General features: G+C 40.5%; 2 protein-coding genes across 6 annotated transcripts in view; one reads left to right on the forward strand and one right to left on the reverse strand.

Annotated features, from left to right (window-relative positions):
• CCDC47 (coiled-coil domain containing 47) overlaps window positions 1-11910 on the reverse strand; it is an 18654-nt gene extending 6744 nt beyond the window's left edge. Inside the window, exons 1-8 of one of the 2 annotated variants that reach the window (XM_027568076.2) lie at window positions 11702-11910; window positions 11083-11129; window positions 5485-5753; window positions 4962-5069; window positions 4307-4481; window positions 2655-2776; window positions 2359-2424; window positions 54-155 (exon numbers count right to left, since the gene is read on the reverse strand). In XM_027568076.2, coding sequence (XP_027423877.1) covers window positions 54-155; window positions 2359-2424; window positions 2655-2776; window positions 4307-4481; window positions 4962-5069; window positions 5485-5748 — 837 coding nt within the window. In that variant the 5' untranslated portion in view covers window positions 5749-5753; window positions 11083-11129; window positions 11702-11910. The remainder of the gene's footprint in view (window positions 1-53; window positions 156-2358; window positions 2425-2654; window positions 2777-4306; window positions 4482-4961; window positions 5070-5484; window positions 5754-11082; window positions 11130-11701) is intronic. The other variant, XM_027568075.2, reaches the window with a different exon arrangement.
• A 550-nt stretch (window positions 11911-12460) lies between these two features.
• DDX42 (DEAD-box helicase 42) overlaps window positions 12461-20295 on the forward strand; it is a 34249-nt gene continuing 26414 nt past the window's right edge. The window contains exons 1-2 of one of the 4 annotated variants that reach the window (XM_027568069.2): window positions 12461-12646; window positions 19920-20021. The gene's annotated coding sequence lies outside the window, so the exon portion shown is untranslated. The remainder of the gene's footprint in view (window positions 12647-19919; window positions 20022-20295) is intronic. The other 3 variants (XM_027568070.2, XM_027568068.2, XM_027568067.2) reach the window with 3 other exon arrangements.

The following is a 20295-nucleotide window of genomic DNA, read 5'->3' on the forward strand; positions in this document are numbered from 1 at the left end:
CTATGTAATAAAGAGAACAGTTCTACATGTATTTGAGTTGGAACGAGACATACCAGATCCTGCATCTCTTTCTGGAGTCGTACCAAGGCTTTCCGAGTGCCAACAGCAAACACGTAGGTATCCATGTCTTCATCATTCATGGTTACTTTTATTTGCTTTAAAAATAACAACAACAAAACTCAACTGTTAGGTTCTGTGATAGGCAGAGTTCTATGATGCTCCCCGAGAGTCCCACCCTCTGGTGTCTATATCCTCCCTGTGAATGTGAGGAACCTGTGAGTATAATGGTTATCACTCCCGTGATTATGTTGTGTCATGTGGCAGAAGGCTGCTGATCAGATGACACTGAGTCAAAAGGGACTTTATCTTGGAATGCCTTAATCAAGTGAGCCCTCAAAAGGGACTGGGCCCTGGTTGAAGAAAAGAGTTGAATTGGGAAAGGGCTTATGGGAGGGGGAGGGGGACCATGTGGCAAAGACCTCAGAATGGCCTCTGGGAGCTGAATGGTTTCCAGATGGCAACAGTAAGAAAATGGGGACTTAAAACCATGGGGACCTGACTTCTGTCAACAACCTAAATGACCTCGAAAAGAGGACCCCAAGCTCTCAAAATTCAAGTTGCTTGAACATTTGGACTTGCTGGGAGAGCAATGTAGCCAGAGAGGGCCTGGAAGCTCTCTGCATACCACCCCCACTCCCATACTTTGCCTCTCTTCCATTTGACTATTCCTGAATTGTATCCTTTATAATAAACCAGTAAATGTAAGTAAAATGTTCTGTGAGCCATTCTAGCAAATTACTGAACCCGAAAGAAGGGCCATGGGAACTCTTCATTTATAGCCAAATAGTCTCAGAAGTACAAGACTTGTCTGGGACTTGCAAATGGCACCTGAAGTGTGAGTAGTCTTATGGAACTGAGACCTTTAACTTGTGGAATCTGGCACTAACTCCAAGTCAGATGTGAACTGAACTGAATTATTGGACACAAAGCTGGTATCTAGACAACCAGACAACTGGCTGTTCATATTGGGAAATGCCACAGATAAACAGTTTTTAATACACGGCATTGGACCAGGGAGATAAAAGTTATAAACCTCGAGTCTGGTATGATAAAACATAGCACTATTTGTCACATTAACTATATCTTAAAATGTCTGGGTCAAAAATTATCAGTATGTAGAGGGAAGTGTTAAAGTAGGGAAATATAGCAAAGACCTGGCAAGATGGCAGCTCTAAAAGGAAAGGCTTTCTGCTCTTCCATCATTGAGCAGGAATTATACAAAACAACTTAAACAAAACCCAGAAAAAGGGTTAAAAAATACACAGAATCATGTTTGTTGAGACTGTTTGTCTTTGCAGAAAAAATAAGAGATAAAACGATGGCTGACTCAGGAAAACATACTAAATCTACCTCAAGACAGAATAGAAAATGATTAAAACAACATTCTAAAGAGTAATTTCCACAAAAGGATAGCTGAAGATGCATCAAAATTTCCTCCTTTCTACCTAATAAGATGGTATCTAGTACGAGAAAGAATGACAGGACTCTTAACTGATAAGGCTTTAAAAATTAGTGGATTAAACTATTAGTGGCCATATGAGAAAAATTAAAATGAATAAAAGATATAGATTTGCAACTAAAAATGAGACCTTTAAAATAATAACAATGAGTTTCAATCCAATGACATTTCAAAGTATCTAATCATATTACTAATATAGTACTTATTAACCAAATACTGCTTTGTATTTTGACATATATGCAGACATCTCTTGTTCTTCTAGTTTATATAAAAGAAACTGTATATTTTTGTATATTTTGGTTTCTTGTAGCAGTGGGAGCCAGCACAATTATTTGTTGAATAAATGAAGGGGGGGGGATTTGGCATTTCTGACAAAGGATACAATTTGCTGATTAACATGTTGATTTAAATAAAGGGAAGAAGGTATACCAAACAATAAGGTCCCCAGATCATGATTTGAACTTCAAGATGTATTCTTTGAAGCAAACAATATTTAAGAAACCCACCTTATTGTCAAAGATAAAAAGCATTCACAAGGCACAGAGTAAGATGTGAGAGCAAACTGTGACAACTATTTTTCCCTCCATCACCCAGGCTGATTCAGCGAATTTACCTAGTGAGAGAGTATTATCTCCTTCCCTACAAAAAGCACACGTTCCCCACTCTCCATGGTTGGTACACTAAGTGGAAGACAATCCATCAAAATAGAAAAGAGTCCATTTCTGACAAGGGACACAAGTTACTTGAAATTCAAACAAAATCCAGGCAAGGAATGAAATAAGCTCGAAGAAGTTAAAAATTCAATCTGTACAGAGAAAACCAGCAGGAAGAATACATACCACTTGATCACTCACTGGTCTCATCATCCGGGCCAGGACATTCAGTAAGTCTTGTCTCTTGAGGAACTTAAAAAAAACAAGAGACTAGTTGCAACTTTTATTACTATAAAGAAAAGACCTTGAAGGGGGAATCAAATGTTTTAAGAAATACTCTACATTTGCCAAATAGTCAAAAGATGATTTTTACATCTTTTTTTTAGCCAAAAAACAAAGGATGAGACCATGAACTTGTATTTGGAATCACACTGGAAAACAATTAAAGAGGATATACACTGTACCAGAAATTCCATACTTACCCTCAGCTGGATAAGCATCCCCTCACAGCACACTCGGCCAGAACACCACAGGTTGTAGATATGCTCATTCTCCTGGTTCAGCTTTCCTGTGCTTGTGGCTTCTTTGTTAGTTCCATCATCCCCTAGGTGTAAAACCACTTACTGTGATTTGCTGAAAATGTTGGGGCCTAATCACCACACTTACTCCACTCAAAACTATGACACCCAAATGATCACAGTTTTGGGGAAGCAATACTTTACTATCTTACAGAACTCTCCTTTGGACATACATTAGAACAGATGGTCATCATTCCTTTTAATGCTCTTTATTGTCTCCATCAAAAAATTATGGATTCTAGGGGCGCCTGGCTAGTTTAGTTGGTAGAGCATGCAACTCTTGATCTCTGGGTTGTAAGTTCAAGCCCCACGTTGCGTGTAGAGATTAATTAAAAATGTAATCTTAAAAAAAATAATCACGGACTCTAGTATTACTTGTTAATGATGATTAGCTTGGAATATAAATTTCTCAAAAGTAGATACAAAATGGAGCAAGGTCAGTTTAAATGTCTCTGTCAAAGGTTAAAAAAAAAAACTCCTATGCAGTGAATAAAAAATACCATTAATACAAACTATTCACCACTCCCTCCTGTGTCGCCTATGGATTAACTTTAACCAAGTTTGGTTTTCCAACAGCAACATGGTAATAGTGCTATTAAGAGTTCTTTTTTAGATCTAGAAAGAGCTCAAATTCCAATCATTTCCTCTCTTCATTTAATTCATTAAGCGTACAAAAGAAATTGTTCAACATCACAAGGTAAAGCAGACCAACACACCAAAAGAAAACACATTAAAGGGAAGTGGAAGGCATTAAAGGCTGTTTATTTTTTTCCTAATTTCCAAGTCAAAAAGTACTCTGAAATACTATGGTACAGTGGACAGAGGGAGCATGGACATTGAAAGCAGGTAGACTAGGTTCAAATAATCATGGTTGCAATTTAATAACTTAGACAAATTTTAACATTTCTGGACTTCAGTTCCTCCTTAAGAAAACAGAAACTATATATCCAACTGACAGTGTTGTTACAAAGATTAAATAAGAAACAATGTATGCAAAGTACCTAGCATAACATAAACAGTCTGCAAAAGAGCTGAGCAGATGGGTACTTGCTTACTAAAAGGAAAGAAAGTGTGAAATGCCAAAGTGAGGTGAAGGTGGGGTGAGTTCGCCTTACTCCCTACACTACACAAGTACAGGGCTTCTTCTAAGGTATACCTTTTCAAGGGATCCGAAACTAAAGTTCCCAGAACTTGAGGAAATTCTAAGGCATTTCTAATTTCTCATTTATCAAGCTACCTAAAATGTCAAAATTCCTTGTTTTCAGCCAAACTTCTATCAACTTGTTTTAATAGCACTATCTCATGCTAATCAGAAGAGATTAATCAATAATTGCTAACCCTAACTAGCAATTATTAATGAAAAATTAGAAAATTACTTTATAAATGCAATTAATTCAGTACATAAGGCCTAATAAAAATGGAATCCTTCTTGAGAGGAAAAAAAATGCATCCTCTTCAGCAGTCCATGAAAGCAGTCAGATGCTTATACTGAGGGGAATAAACAGTTTTTACTAAGTGTTCAAGCATGCAGCTGGACTTGTATTAGCCTAACTTACCTACTAAGGTAAAGTTGCTCTCCAAAAGCTCTCTATGAGTGTTAAACCAGGCTTGAGCAAGGCGGCTGTTTTTATTCTTCCCAATGATATAATTCATGATGTAGGCGAGCAGACCAGTCACCATTAAAATTTCTAGATAATAACTCTCCCAACTGTTCTGGAGGTGTGCAGGAACCTAAAGATGAACAATCATTCCATTTAATCTTGGCTGAGGTTGAAGAATGGAGTCTAACTCATGGGATAAAGGAGCATGAGAGAAGTTGATATTTAGATAACTGTCACTGAATATGGTTATACTTTGAAAAATATGCTCATTTTGGTTTTCTAGGTCAGCTTTTGAAAAAATTCTTTAAGGAAATGTGAGGACAATCAAATGGAATAAAAAGCTGGAAAGCCCTTTGTATTAAACTTGATTCTGAGTCTACCCCCAAATAAACCCAGTTTCTAGTCTCCTCATCATTCCTTGATAAATAAAATTAGGAGGGCTAGAATGATAGGGGTTGCTTCTCTAGGTGTGGAGTTTTATCAGAAGAATTGATGTCAAATTCTCGCTATTACATCAACACTAGCTATATGTCACCAATTATATTTCTGGGATTAGTAACAGCCAGATATTTTGTTGGTTAGTTTGAAATTCAGAATCCTGTATACCTACATCAACAATTGTTATTGGGTCTTTATTTTTGCTAGAAGAAGTATCTGGTTTGTCTTCATAACCTTCAAATTCTTCATCATCATATGGCTCACTCTCCGTATCTCCCTCCTACAAAAATGAGGAACAATCTGTTTTCCCCTACAAACGTGGCCAGCAATTGCATCTCATTTTTGTAGGCAATATTTGTAGAGGAAAACAGACCATGTAAGCAGCAGCACAGAACACAGAAATATTCCATGTTTGTAACAAATGATAACTCTCCAGGCATGTGAACTCTGATACAGTTCCCACCCACACACAGTATCTATTCTCCACTCCTTCCAGCCAGGCTCTCTATAGAGAAGAAAAGACGGAACATACCACGAAACATCTAGAAGAGTTCCACCTACTGAACAAAAATGAAGATAGCAGAGAATAAAAATCTCCTTAGAGCTGGGTGTTACTTTTAATGTCTGGGGAAAGTACCAGTTACAAATCTTCCCATCCTTCCACTTTCCCAGGAAATCAAGAAAAAGAACCTCACCTGGGTATCTGCATCTTCAAAATCTCCTTCTTGGTTTTCATCCTGCCCTTCTAACTCCACAGTGGTCTCGTCTTCATCATCTTCAGTTGTTATCACCCGTTGAGGAGATTCAGTAACAGAATCTTCCGTGACATCCTCAAATTCAGCAAAGTCATTATCATCATATTCTACTATGTCTTCCTCATCCTCAAAATCATCAAACTTGGCTTCAGAGACACTCCCGAACACCAAAAGGAGAACACAGAAAGCAAGGAAGGCTTTCATTGCACCTAAAAATGAGTTAAAAAAAAAAAACCAAAACCAAAACCCTAAATGGACAGCCATTCTTCTATACGTAACCAATCAAATTTTATAAATAGTTAAAAAATAAATCTGTGACTCTCTCCTACTTTTTAAAAATTTAATACAATTCATTTCAGGTAGCGTTTTATAAAGAGCAATGAGGTGAGGGTCAAGAGGTCTGGGTTCTAGTCTGGACTCTGTCATTAGTTATCTGTGAAATCTTGGACAAGTCATTTAATTTCTTTAGGTGGTTTTTTTATTATTGTTGTTATTTTTTGTGGATTCTTTTTTTTTTTAAGATTTTATTTATTTGTTAGAGAGAGACAGAGGGAGAGAGAGCACAAGCCGGGGGAGTGGCAGGCAGAGGGAGAGGGAGAAGCAGGCTCCCCACTGAGCAGGGAACCCGATGTGGGACTCGATCCCAGGACCCCAGGATCATGACCTGAGCCGAAGGCAGACACTTAACCGATTGAGCCACCCAGGCGTCCCTTTAGGTTGGTTTCCATTAACACCGTGTATTCAATAAGCATTTAGGAACTGGCAGGGAGTATAATGAAATAAGAACGAAATGCAACTATTTATGTTAGCAGTAATACGTAAATAGAAAAGCCATTCGTCCTCAGATCAACTTTGTGTGTGGATACGTGAACATCATCATCATCATCAAAGCAAATGTTTAAGATAACAAAAGTTCTAGGCCCTGTCCTAAAGGCTTTATAAAAAACCACTAACTTAATCCTCATAACCACCCTTGGAGAAAAGTAACATTAACATCTCTGTTTCACAGATAAGTAAAATGAAGCACGGGGATGCTAAGTAATACAAATACCAAGTGGCATAGAGCTATGATTTGATGCCATTTATGCCTCCAGAATCCCTACTATGAACCACTTCTCAAGCTGCTTCTCAAATGAAGGCCAGTGGCTGTGATTTCACATCACTTACTTAAAGTAGTCATTTTTTTCTAACAAAACTGTTCCTAGTGTACATGATGGAATTAAATAAATCAGCATTACACAGCTTTCTGAAAATAACACTAGGTATGCCACCATCTAAAAACGTTTCTGAACCAACAAATATAATGAAATCAGATTTGTGACAAAAAATGTGCCAAATGATATGAAAACATAGAGGACAATGAAATCATCTTACCAAACCCGTAAGGCTTTACCAAAAAAGGGAGAACACATGATCTAGAGTTTGAAGAGTAGTTAGATTTAAACCATCAAATCTATTTAGGCTGTATTTCTAGCCCTCCCTTCTCATCTAAACACCAGCCCTATAGCACCAATTGTGTAACAGACATGTTCATTTTCATGCCCTACACATTTTTTCTGTATAGGGTCAAATAATAAGTATTTTAAGTTTTGTATACAACATACTGTTCTCCGTTACACATTCTTCTTTTTTAAAACAACCCTCTAAAAGTGTAAAAACCATTTTTAGTTCATAAGCTATACAAAGACAGTCTGTCTCTCAGGCTACAGTCTGCTGACCACTGCCCTACAATCATCTCAAAATCAACAGGTACCTGGGGCGCCTGGGTGGCTCAGTCAGTTGAGTGGCTGCCTTCGGCTCAGGTCGTGATCCCGGAGTCCTGGGATCAAGCCCCACATCGGGCTCCCTGCTCAGCAGGGAACCTGCTTCTCTCTCTCTCTCTCCCTCTGCCTGCCTCTTTGCCTACTTGTGCTATCAAAAAAATAAATAAAATCTTTAAAAAAAAAATCAACAGGTACCTGAATTTCTCTATCTCTATGTTAATATCAATCCCATTTTTCCAGTCTTGTTGAAAAGAGCAAGATATTTAATTTCTCATTTTCTTTTCCCTTTGATATCTAAGCAGACATCAAATCCTGATGTTTCCTTCTTTGGTTCCCAAAGTCACCATGATAATACAAGTTATCATCACCTGCTGAAGAATCACAGTGTTATCCTAAATGGTCTCCCCATCTCAACTCTCTCCCTACTTCCTACTTCTCTTCCCAAAAAACCATTGTCTTCCTAAAATACAACTTTTATTACATAAAAATTCAATAACCATGAAAGGCTAACAAATTCCTACAGAATACTATAAACTCTTCTGGCTCTCACTGCTTTCCATTAGATGATCCTACCATATCTAATCAAAAGTACCCTCACTGAACATATCACCACATCAAATACTATGCCAAGAGAAGGAAAACATCATTAATTTGCATGATACTTTAGCTTTAAGAATATGTGTTACTAACAGTATTACTTGTGATAGTAAAAAATTTGAAACTGTTGGGTTAAACTGTGGGTACATACAAAAAACAAATTTATTTTTTGTCCATTAAAAATTGTTACAAATGAAGTAAGAACCCCTCTTGTTTTAGAAGCAAATACACAGAGGGGTGCCTGGGTGGCTCAGTCGTTAAGCGTCTGCCTTTGGCTCAGGTCATGATCCCAGGCTTCTGGGATCTAGCCCCCGCATCAGGCTCCCTGCTCAGTGGGAAGCCTGCTTCTCCCTCTCCCACTCCTCCTGCTTGTGTTCCCTCTCTAGCTGGCTCTCCCTCTGTCAAATAAATTAAATCTTTTAAAAAATATATTAAAAAAAAGAAGCAAATACACAAAAACAAAAAGGTTTAGAAAGGCGTACATCTGTATATAAGTATTTTGTATGGTAAGATAACGGGCATTTTGCCTTTACTTTTTAATTTTCCTATAATGTGATTTTGTAATAAGTTCTTTAAAAAAATAAAATAAGGGACACCTGGGTGACTCTGTTAAGCATCTGCCTTCGGCTCAGGTCATGATCCCAGGACCCTCGGATTGGGTCTCTCCCACATTTGGCTCCTTGCTCAGCTGGGAGCTCACTTCCCCCTCTGCCTGGCGCTTCCCCTGCTGTGTGCACACACGTGTGCGTGCACTCTCTCTCTGACAAATAAATAAAATCTTAAAAAAAAATAAATAAAAGCATGGTTCCTGTCCTCAAGAAGACGTGCTGCAGTCTATGGGATAGCTAGGGGATACCACAGAGCCCTGAAATAACATTTTTTAGAAGTTTGGTATAATGGAGCATTGGGTTTGTAGACCCAAGTCAGGGAAATTAGGCTAGGAAGGCCAGCAGGAGCCAGATCATGATGATCTTTATTAAAATACCACACTAAGAAGTTTGGATATTTAGAATCAACTAAAGGGTTTAGGTAGGAGAGTGGCACTATCAGATTTGCAATTTAACCCTGATAGCTCATACATAGGGTATACTGGGCTTCAGGTGGAATAGGGTACCTGAGGCAGGAAAAATAAAAGTGGCTGAGATAGTTAGATAAGAGATAAAACAAGATTGAACTGGAGTACTATTGGGGATGAACAGGAAAACAATTTGACAGATACTAAGAATTATACTCGTCAGCATAAAATGACGATATAGGCATGTGGGAAAGGAAGATCTAGATGATTCCAAGTTTTGGCTTGACTCATAGCTGAACAAAGTCATCCTTGAGATAAAGAATAAAGGAGGAAAAATTGGGTGGGGGGAGGCAATAAATTAAATTTAGTACCTGTTGAAAAGCTTGGAGTGTTTTCAGGTAGTATGTTAGATGATTAATATTTATCTCTTGATTTTCACAAAATCCCTATAAAAAGGATTACCTATTTTACACAGGGGAAAAAAAAAAGTAGCCTGAAACATGTCTGGAGTTCTTAGAGGACAGAAGCCTAAGATGGAAATAGAGATGGTGCTGGAATAGATGAGATCCCCAGGGAGTATTAAGAATTAGGTTAAAAAACAAACACCAAAACTCTTGAAACAAATCATAACAGGTAAGAGGTGGGCATAATAGGAAGAAGCGGAATGGGAAACTAAGAAGGAATGGTTAGAAAAAAAGGTGGCTCCGGGCGCCTGAGTGGCTCAGATGGTTAAGCGTCTGCCTTCGGCTCAGGTCATGATCCCAGGGTCCTGGGATCGAGTCCTGCATCGGGCTCCCTGCTAGGCGGGGAGCCTGCTTCTCCCTCTGCCTCTCTCTCTCTCTCTGACTCTCATGAATAAATAAATCAATAAAACATTTAAAAAAAAGAAAAGAAAAAAAGGTGGCTCAATTAAGCATCTGTCTTTGGTTCGGGTCATGATCCCAGGGTCCTGGGTCTGGTCCTGAGCTCTCTGCTCAGTGGGGAGCCTGCTTCTCCCTCTCCCTCTGCCTGCTGCTCTGCCTGCTTGTATTCTCTCTCTCTGTCAAATAAATAAATAAAATGTTTTTTAAAATTTTAAAAAAAGAGTAGATGTTAAAAAGTTCTCATAAGAAAAAAAATTTAAAAAAAGAAAAAAGAAGGGACTCTGGTCAAAGTGGTATCATAGAAGTAAAAGGAGAAGCATATTTCTAAGAAGGGAACAGAACTTTTTTTTTAAGATTTTATTTATTTATTTGACAGAGAGACAGCGAGAGCAGGAACACAAGCAGGGGGAGCGGAAGAGGGAGAAGCAGGCTTCTCGCCAGCAGAGAGCCTGACTTGGGGCTTGATCACAGGACCCTGGGATCATGACCTGAGTGGAAGGCAGACGTTTAACGACTGAGCCACCCAGGCGCCCCAGCACCAGGGGACATTTTATGGAAAAACATAGCTGCCTTCTCAACGTTAACCTTAAAGAGGTTTGTGATTTGTCTCCAAACATCTCTAGTTCCTTTAATAATCTTTTATTAGAGTCAAAAGTGGAAGAAATATGAAAAAGTGCACAAACTCTGGTGGAGTTACATTTGGTTTAAAACATTAGCTCTACCATTTACAAGCCATATGATTTTGGACTAATTACTTAAAATTCCCTGTTCCCCACATACAAAAAAGGGACACCTATTCAGTATTTGTCTCATAAGGCTGTAGTTGGTATTACAGGAGATATGTGCCTGGCATATAGAAGGCATTCAATAAATATTAGTTCTCATTACTTCCTTCAAGCCCTGTGCCTATGAACACCCTTTAAGATTTAAAAAACTTTTAGTGCTTCCCTTTCCAGAACTCAGTTTTATACTTTTTCAAATACAAGCAAATACAGATTAACATTGGCACAGACAACTTGATTAACTGCCGAAAAGTCTGTCATTTCAAATTGAACTTCCACTTAGAATGTTCACACATAGAAACATTTCTAAGATAACTCAGCATTGTAACACAGCTTCTTCAAGGTTATTTAAGTTAAAATTATCCAAGCCACTTATATCTTGGCCTTCCTTCTGAGAAGTTTCTCTACTGCACCTGTCATCTCATTTTTCAAAGGCACAACTCCCTGCCAGGCCACCCACTCCTGAGAGTCCTGGGGCAGGGAACACAAGCACTAACAAATCTGTTTTGATTACCTACCTAACTCACTCGGTAGTCTCTCAGTAACTGGGGCTGGTCTTAAAAACCTGAAGAGGAATAAGTGGGGAAATCATTCCTTGTTGTCATCTTAGATTAGAACTTTATTACAACTGCCAGACTACCAGACTTCTGGAAAACATGTAGACATTCTCCTGTCTCCTTACACCCGTTGGATAAAAACAGTCTTCTGTCAGAAAACTTTAGAAGACTGACCACAGAGGTTGTTGCTTCTGTTAAGCCACTGGGGTCTACTCTTTCCAACCATGGAGAATCAATTCATCCCAACGGTTATACTCCATTCTTCCTGTTGCACACTGTAAGCTTCCTGTAACTTTGCCCTTCTAGTTGGCATATGCCCATAGCTCTGCGAGCAAGTTCTCAAAAACCGTTAAAATCACCCCAACCCCGAAGACCAAGAGAAAATGGGCCTTGGGGTGGACGAAGTTTGTTTTCTGTTTTTAAGAAGGTCAGGAGAGGTGAGAAGGCGCGATCCATGTCACCCCGGGCCTGACTCAGGGGGGCTGGGTGGGAAACCGGACCCGACTAGGCCACGCAACTTAAAGTCACCGCTCGGCCTGGCCCGGCCCCACCGACTAACGCGTCATGGCCCGTTTCGTACCTGTACTGCGGCTAAAACCCGGCCCAGTGCTCCTGCGGCCGCCGCTTCTCGGCCCGGCTGCCACCTGAGCGGTCACCGCGATTTTACCGCCCCCGATCCCTCTAGGACACAGCCGGACCAGGTAGCTCAGTCACGCTGAGCCACTCTTCACGTAGTCTCCGCCATCCGTTACGTAGAATGCGTGCGAACTGTCCGCGCCTGCGCGCGGCGGGCGGGGAGGGCGGTCGGAATGCGGCCCCGGGAACTGCGCGAGACCTCCTCCTCCCCCGCCCAGCGGAGGCAAGGTGGGGCTGCTGGGAAGATTACATAATCCCGGCCTTCTGGCCGGAACGGTCCGCGCCGATCCCAGCCCTCTCCACTAGGGTTCAGTCAAGTTGTCATCTCTCTAAACTGGTGCTCCGGAAGCTAAAGGTGGCCATGCTCTATGAGACCACGTGGCCAGAGGCATGCGGAAAAATGTTGCCTAGGTCGTATTTGCAAAGGACCGGAGTTGAGGGAGTCCACAATTTTATGTATATGTGGTTTCCGCCCAAGCCCTTTTTTGGCGGGATTTCTAGGCGGCTGTCATCGCTACGCTTTCTTCACCCCTAGGCCCACTTCCGGGGCTACTAGCATCCCCCAAGCAACTGTGTCTGGTGCGTGAGAAGTCTGTGAAGCGTTCTGGAGCTTTAAGGTCCGGAGCCCAGGGCGCCTTCCGGGAGCCGTAGCCCCAGGCCCCGCCCATCGGCCCGCGCTCTCTGCACTGCGCATGTCAGCTTTGCGTTCCCCTCCCCCCGGTCAGCAACGGGCCGAGAAGCGGCGGCGGCGGCGGCGGCGGCGAAGGGGGCGGAGAGGAAGGAGCGCGGCGGACGCGGCCTGGACCGCGCGTACTCTGGCCGTGGGATTCTCTCCGCGTTGGCGGTAGTATCAGCTGCCGCTGCAGCCAGAGCAGCAGGTCTGTGCGAGGTGGGTCTGGTCTCGGGGTCGCTACCCCTGGAGCCACTGGAGGCAACTGTGGGGCCTAGCAAGGACCAGGGAACCGCGGCCTCGCTTAACAAAAGAGTCTGCGGGGCCTCGGGGCAGCGGCGGCCCAGGGGGCCGGGAGGGGTGGGAGTGCGAGGCAGAGGCCTCCAGGGGTCCTTCCCAACCTCGTCGCCCTCCCACGACTCCCGCTTCTTCCGTAACTCTCATTGTGGCCCAGTTGGCGGCTTTCCGGAGGCGGCGCCCGCCCGCCCCGCTAAGAAAGGGATTTGCAGGGTGCCGGGCTCCGGTTAGGGATAGCCACAAGGAGGGTTCTGACCGAAGTCGGCAGCAGTCGGCAGATGCAAACCTCCAAATCACGGGGACCCGATAGGTAAAAGTTGCCAAATCGGAAGACGGTAAAAACGTAGTACATCACTGTTGTCGCACAAACTTTTTTGCGGCCTATTTAAGAGCGTGTCTGAGGCGGGTAAATAATTTATATGGAGTTGCAAGCATACGCACCAATAATATAAGGAGGAATTATCTTGCTAGTTGAGAGTTGGGGAATTACAGCTTTCCTCATCACTTTAGTGAAGCATTCCCCCTTTGCTCCTCACTCCTTTAGGTAGTCATTCAGTTTCCTTTGGTTATATATTGTGTTTTGTAAATGGTATTTCTATGTCTAGTCTGTGTCTATACCCCAGAGCTCCTAAAGGGCAGAGATTATTTCTTAATCCACTCTAACTTTTCAGAGCCAAGCCCAGTTCTGGCACATAGGAGGTGAGCAATATGTATTTCATACAAAAATTAACTTAGATTTTCAGCGGTGGAAAAAAAAAAGTATGTTGTATTTTCTTTTACTTAGAAGGGGCATTATATGGTCTGATTTGCAATTCATTCAAGGAATATTTTTATCGACGTCTGCTGTGTGCCTGACCCCTGCCCTCCTGAAACTTACTTTCTAGTTGGGGAAAGAGAGATAATAAATTATACTGTATGTTAGAAGATGATTACTGACTTAGGTTAAAAAAAAAAAGTCTAGAGAGAGAGGGATGGGGAGGTATTGCATTTTGAAATAGGGCAAGCAGGGAGATCTTTACAGATCAGCTGATATTTAAGCAGCCTAGAAGGAGGTGAGGGGGTGAGCCCAGCAAGTATCTGGGGAAAGGAACATTCCAGGCAGAGGGAACAGCAAGTGTAGAAGATGTTGAAGAGGACAATGCTGGCGTGTTAAGAGGAATAGTTAGAAGACCATTGTGCTTTAGAGCATTGTGAGCAAAGGAGGAGTAGCAGGAGATAAGGCCAGGGAAGAAGACCTGGGGGAGGGAGCACCACAACAACCAGGAACTTGGAGGCTATTAGGAGGATTTCACTTTATCTCTGCCTGAGATGAGAATCATCTGAGGCTTTTGAGCAGAGAAATGGTAAGATCTGACTTAAGTTGTCATGATTTAGTGTAATTCATGGAGGAGTGCATTTCTTCTTAGTTTATCAAATTCGTATTCATATAATCATCTTAGTTTCTTTAAGCTAACAGAGGAAAGAGTTGCTTCCAAAATAAGTGTAACCAGAATTTACTTGTACTTGGCTTTAGGAGAAAATGAAGAAATTCTCAGGTTTTGTACAGATTCTCATTAAAGAACTGACCAGTTTATAGTGTGTGAGATGCTGTCAAGGCAGATTATTAGAGTAGATACTAATCAACTGTCACCAGAACTTTCTCCTATTCCAGAAACACAAGTGATAAAGTAACAAGGTTTTATAATCAGTTGTTTTGTAGTCCACTATTTTTAAAGGCATTTAGATCATCTTATTTTCCACCATTGCCCAAAACATAAACTCTAGACAAATTATCTTCCTTATGTTCCACTCTTATTCTGCCTTTGCTTATTCTTCCTAGCCTTTGCTGTTTCTAGCTGTCTTTCTTAAAATGTCTTCTTCCTTCATACTTCTCTAATCAGCTTGTATCTTCTGTGCCTAGCCTGGGGTTCTAGCTTTCTTATAAAGCCATCCGCACTTTGTCAGCTCTTCATGATCTCTGACATCTTCAGTGTCATGTGGCATGTATGTGTGGGATCCCTGAGTTGAAAGAGATTAGAGAAGTCTAGTTTGATACTCTCCATTTACTAGTGGAGAAATTGATTTCTGGAGAAATATGCTAAATACGACGGCAATACTGGTATTGTGCACTTGTATGTGCCATGCTTTGTTCTAAGTATAATTTTATGTATGCACTCAATTTTTCACACTGACCCTGTCAAGTAGGTGATATTCTCAGCATCTTACAGGCCCAGAGAAGCCAAATAACTTCCTTGAGGTTCACATCAAGTTAGTGACAAAGCTAGGGTTTGAACATAGCCTGGCTCCATAGTCTGTGATACTTTACTATGGTGTTATGATTTTCTACTAAATCATAGCATTTTACTACCTAGAACCATACCAAGTGGGACTTTTGCTATATCCTTGACCAAGTTATAAATCTCCTTGGGACTCTTGCATATTGAATAAACAGTGAGTACACACTGTGGAAAACAGAAAAAGCAAAAAAGTCTGGTTCTTCACCTGTGAAACCTATAACTTGGAGACAAAATTAGAGCACAAATAGTTATGATTAAATGTTGGGTATTTTAAGACTTGAAAGGGATTGAGGAATGAGCTGCCACTTCTCTGGGAGAGTCATTCATGTCATAGCTCTAGGAGTTGGGATTTGAAGGATAGCACTTTGGTAGATAGGTATATTGAGAGATTTGGTGGGGAAGGAATTCAGGTAAAGGGAAGAGGATTTACCAATGTACTTGGTTTTCTTGGAAAACCAATGCATGTGGGGAAACCCTGGGAGATATGAATGGTGAAGTGTGTAGTTTGTTGCCACAGTGGAGAGTTTCATTCCAGCTTGATTGCCTAACTGGAGAGCTACTGAATTGAAGGGAATGACCGAATGAATGAGGAAATGTACAGGGGGAAGGTTTGGGGCCAGGATCTGAAAGAACTTGGCTGAGCATATGAATGCTTGCCGCCCTTGGGTGTGACTTTCCCTAGTTCCACAGTATTAACACACCAAAGGAGGTCAAAGGAAGTCGAAATTCATTTTCTCCTTTGCTACTTATGTCTGGCTCCCTATTACTTCATTATTTCATACTTTACCACAGAGTCACTTCTCATATATGATGAAATATTTGCTGGTTGTAGATGCAGCCTCTAGAAGTACATCACCATGACTTTTCCAATAAAACAGACATTCTTAGGGGCGCCTGGGTGGCTCAGTCAGTTAAGCGTCTGCCTTCTGCTCAGGTAATGATCTCAGGGTCTTGGGATTGAGCCCTGTGTTGCCTCCCTGCTCAGTGGGGAGTCTGCTTCTCCCTCTGCCCCTCCCCCCTGCTCAGGCTCGTGCATTTTCTCTCTCTCTCTCAAATAAAATCTTTTTTTTTTAAAGATTTTATTTATTTGAGAGAGGAGCAGAGGGAGAAGCAGACTCCCCATTGAGCAGGGAGCCCAATCCCCGGGACTCTGGGATCCTGACCTGAGCCAAAGGCAGACGCTTAACGGACTGACCCACCCAGATGCCCCAATAAATAAAATCTTTAACAAACAAAAACGGGCATTCTTAAAACGGTAGAGTTGAGGGGGTGGAGGATTACTTGTCAGATGTCAAATATCAAATACCAGTCACCTCAGAGAGGCCTTACTTGATTTCTTTTCTGTCTGTAATAGCTTACCTCTTGCTTGCCTTTTTCCTTTTTTGTTTTTGTTTTGTTTTGGTAGCACTTCTGGTACCTGAAATTATGATTTGGTTTTTCTTTCTCCTGGACCAGACTGAACTCCCTGAGGGCTGGGGCTGTGTCTGATTGTGTTAACTTTATCCAAAGCTCCTAGAACAGTGCCTAGCAAAATAGGCACTCAATACATTTTGAATTATGTCACTCTGGTAATGGTATAATGGCTGGATAACGGACTTGTTAGGAAATACTGCTGTAGTCGAGATGGAAGTGGGAAGGGGAGGTGTCCTTCATAGTATTGACACACAACAAAGTAGTTAGCAAAGTAGTTAGCGGTCAGTATAAAACAATGCTAGTTATTACTAAGACCAAACTTAGGTTGTTCTCTTTAAAGCAAGGCTCATGAAATTTTGTTTATGCTTCTATTACACAGCTAATTCTTTTCAAATTAGAAATTTTTAAAATGCAATCTTTTAAAGAAAAAAGGTAGTTGAATTTTCACAAACATGTTTGCATCTCAGAGTAGAGACTGAGGTCTAGATAGCATCATTCCTCCCGTATAAACTGGATAAAATAACAATGTAAAAACATATGCAAATGGAATTCTAATCCTTTAATTTTCATTATTTTTTTTTTTGTTTTTAAAATACACGTTAAAAAATCTTAGCCATTTTAAGTGTATGGTCCAGTGACATTATGTCCACATTGTTGTGCTGCCATAACCACCATAGTGTTCACAGAACTCTTTTTATCTTGTAAAACTGAAACTGTGTACCCATTAAACAATAACTCCCCATTCCTCCGTACCCCCAGGCCTTGGCAACCCATTCTTTCTGTCTCTGAGTTTGACTGTTCTACTTCATGTAAGTGGAATCATACGCTATTTGTCCTTTTTGACTGGCTTATTTCCTTAACATGATGCCCTTAAGTTTCATTGATGTAGCATGTGTCAGAATTTCCTTCCTTTTTAAGGCTAAGTAATATGTGTGTGTGTGTGTGTGTGTGTACACGTAGATATTATCTACTCATCCATCAGTGGACACTTAGGTTGCTTCCATCTTTTGGCTATTGTGAATAGTACTGCTTAGATCATGGGTCAGATATCCCTGCTTTCAATTCTTTTGGGTGTATACCCAGATGTAGAATTGCTGGATCATATGGTTAATTTTTCGAAGAACCACCATACTATACTGTTTTCCACAGTGACTGAACCATTTTATGTTCCCACCAGCATTATACAGGATTCCAGGTTCTCCACATCCTTGTCAACCCTTGTTATTTTCTGTTGTGTTGTTTTTTTGTTTGTTTTTGGGTTTTTTTTTAGTAGTCATCCTAATGAGTGAGGAGGTGTGGTTTTCATTTACATTTCCCTAATGATTCGTGAGGTTGAGCATCTTTTATATGCTTATTGGCCATTTATATATCTTTGGAGAAATGTCTGTTCAGGTACTTTGCCTATTTTTAAATTGGATTGTTTGGGATTTTTTGGTTGGTGGTGGTTTTTCAGGAAGTCTATGAACTTCACCTGGGTGTGGAAGCCATGCAGTGATTTTACTTCCACTGAAGCTAGTGGATGTTTTTACCCTTTCTTGTCAATGTGAGAAGTGTTTATGGAGGCAGGGGTGAAGTTTCAGAGCTGTTTGATAGGAGTTTGCCAGCTTGGTAGGAAGGGTGTAACAGGCACATTATTATCTGAGAGAAGGCCTAGAAGTGCACGCGTATGTGTTAAGACCAAATAAAGGGAGCGTTGAGAAGACCCACAAATAGCAGGAATATAGTTAATTTTTAAATATTCTCACTGTATTTCTTAACTGCTTACTAGATGTCTCTTCTCCAAAAAATGTTTGTTTAGAGAATGCAAATTAATTTTAATATCCTAAACGGGGGGGGGTCATCTTTTTTTTTTTTTTTTTTTTAACATAGAGAGTAGGTTGGCTCTCTTGCTTGTTATAGGCCAGTCATAATCCCTCACACCTCTGTGATGGTCAGGGGTCTGTAACCATACGCCTATATAGTATAGCCTACATACTCTAATAGGAAGGGTTACTGTCAAGAGTAAGGAATGAATGGTGCATTGAGGATGATTGGCTTAGGTTTCATCAGGAAGGCTGGATGGCAAAGTTTGTAATAATGGAAGATGATGGTTTTCACAAATACTGGGGTGCATTTTGAAGAACCTGAATGCATGATATTTATTCATCCAACAAATTTTTGAGTACTACACACATACTAGGCTCTAAAGATGGATGCAGTGCTAGACAGAACACACAAAGTCCCTGCCCTCATGGAGTTAACATTCTAGTCAGTGCGATATTATAGAAAGTGCAATTGTTTGGCCTTGTTAGAGGCAGTAAATTAGGGAAAATGGGCAGTGTGTTCTAGATGAACTAATAAAAGGCTTGAGGGTTCTGAATTGTTCAGTCTTTTGGTTGACCCATTTCTCAGAAGAGTAAAGAAAAAGGTATAGCATATTTTGTGTCTTGTTTGGTCTGAAAGCCATTGACTCTTACCTGCTAAAATCACACCACCTGCCTATTTGTAGCAGAAGTTGAACTTTTAACACCAAGTATATGATTTGCTGCTTTTGTAATAATTTGAGCCCTTTGATTTTAGTAGGACTAATTTATGTGTGTGCCCATCCTTTTCTCCTATCCAGTATCTTGTTTCTTTAGTCTCCTCCTCAGGACTTTGTTCTTAGGATTTTCCTTTCATCCTACATCTTCAGTTTTTATATCTCTGTTGGCTTTTCCTCTTTAGCACAAAGATTCAGCTATGTTTCACAACATTATAAAACAGTAGTGGAGAGGGGTGCCTGGGTGGCTCAGTTGGTTGAGTGTCCAACTTTGGAGTTTAGCTCAGGTCATGATTTCAGGGTCCTGAGATCAAGCCCCGTGTAGGGCTCTGTTGAGCACGGAGTCTGCTTGAGATTCTCTCTCTCTCCCTCTCCCCCTACCTCTCCCCGCCCCCACTCATGTTCTTTCTGGCTCTCTCAAATCTTTTTTTAAAAACCCTTTAAAAAATAAAAATAGTAGTGGAGAAATGTATTTATTGACATTTAAAGATGTTTATAGTGTATCATTAGGTGAAGAAATTGGTAACTAAATACATTATAGTATGGTTTCAGTTTTGTTTTTAAATTTTATGTGTGTATATACATATAGAAAAAATAGCAAAAGAACAAAATTGTGTACCTAGGAGAGGAAATTTCAAGTAGTTTTAAATTTTGTTCCTTTTTGCTTTCTGGTCTTTCTGCTTTTCTATAAAAACTTAGGTAGCTGTGTCATTAAAAAAGGTTTTTTGGAGCCAAGACTAGTAAGATAATAGTATTGTTTTTAAACTGATTTGATCAATGCTCAGGAAATTTCTTTGCAATTCTTAACCATAGTCTGAGTACTTCAGGCAACTACATATCAGTGAATCATTTTTTCTTCCTGGCTAGTGTTCTAGCGGGCATTGCCCAATAAGCGCATGGTTCAGAGTACCCTTCAGAGACAATTACGTAGATACTTCCTACAAGTAACTGATTTATCTTTCAAGTGTTGATTCTTTCATTCCTCTAGATATCATTACCAAAGGATATGGGACATTTCATTTTGGGACAGTTTTGCTGATAGCACCTCAGCCTCTGTGACAGCAAGCACCACATTATATTGTAATTGCAGGTTGTTTTGTTTTCTGTTTTTTTTGGGGGGGTGGTCATCTGTTTTCTTGGCAGACTATAATATAAACTCCTTGGGAATAAATATGAGATTAAGTCTTTTCATCTTGGTATCTTTAATTGCCTAATACAAGCCTAGCACAAATCAGATCCTCAAAATATTTGTTGTGAGTATTTTTGGCAGCTTAAAGATGCTAAATTAGCAGTCTTATACTTTTTTTTTTTTAAGGTTTTTTTTAAATTTATTTGACAGATAGTGCAAGCAGGAACACAAGCAG

This window comes from Zalophus californianus, chromosome 16, assembly GCF_009762305.2.
Source record: "Zalophus californianus isolate mZalCal1 chromosome 16, mZalCal1.pri.v2, whole genome shotgun sequence".
Classification (NCBI taxonomy): Eukaryota; Metazoa; Chordata; class Mammalia; order Carnivora; family Otariidae; genus Zalophus; species Zalophus californianus.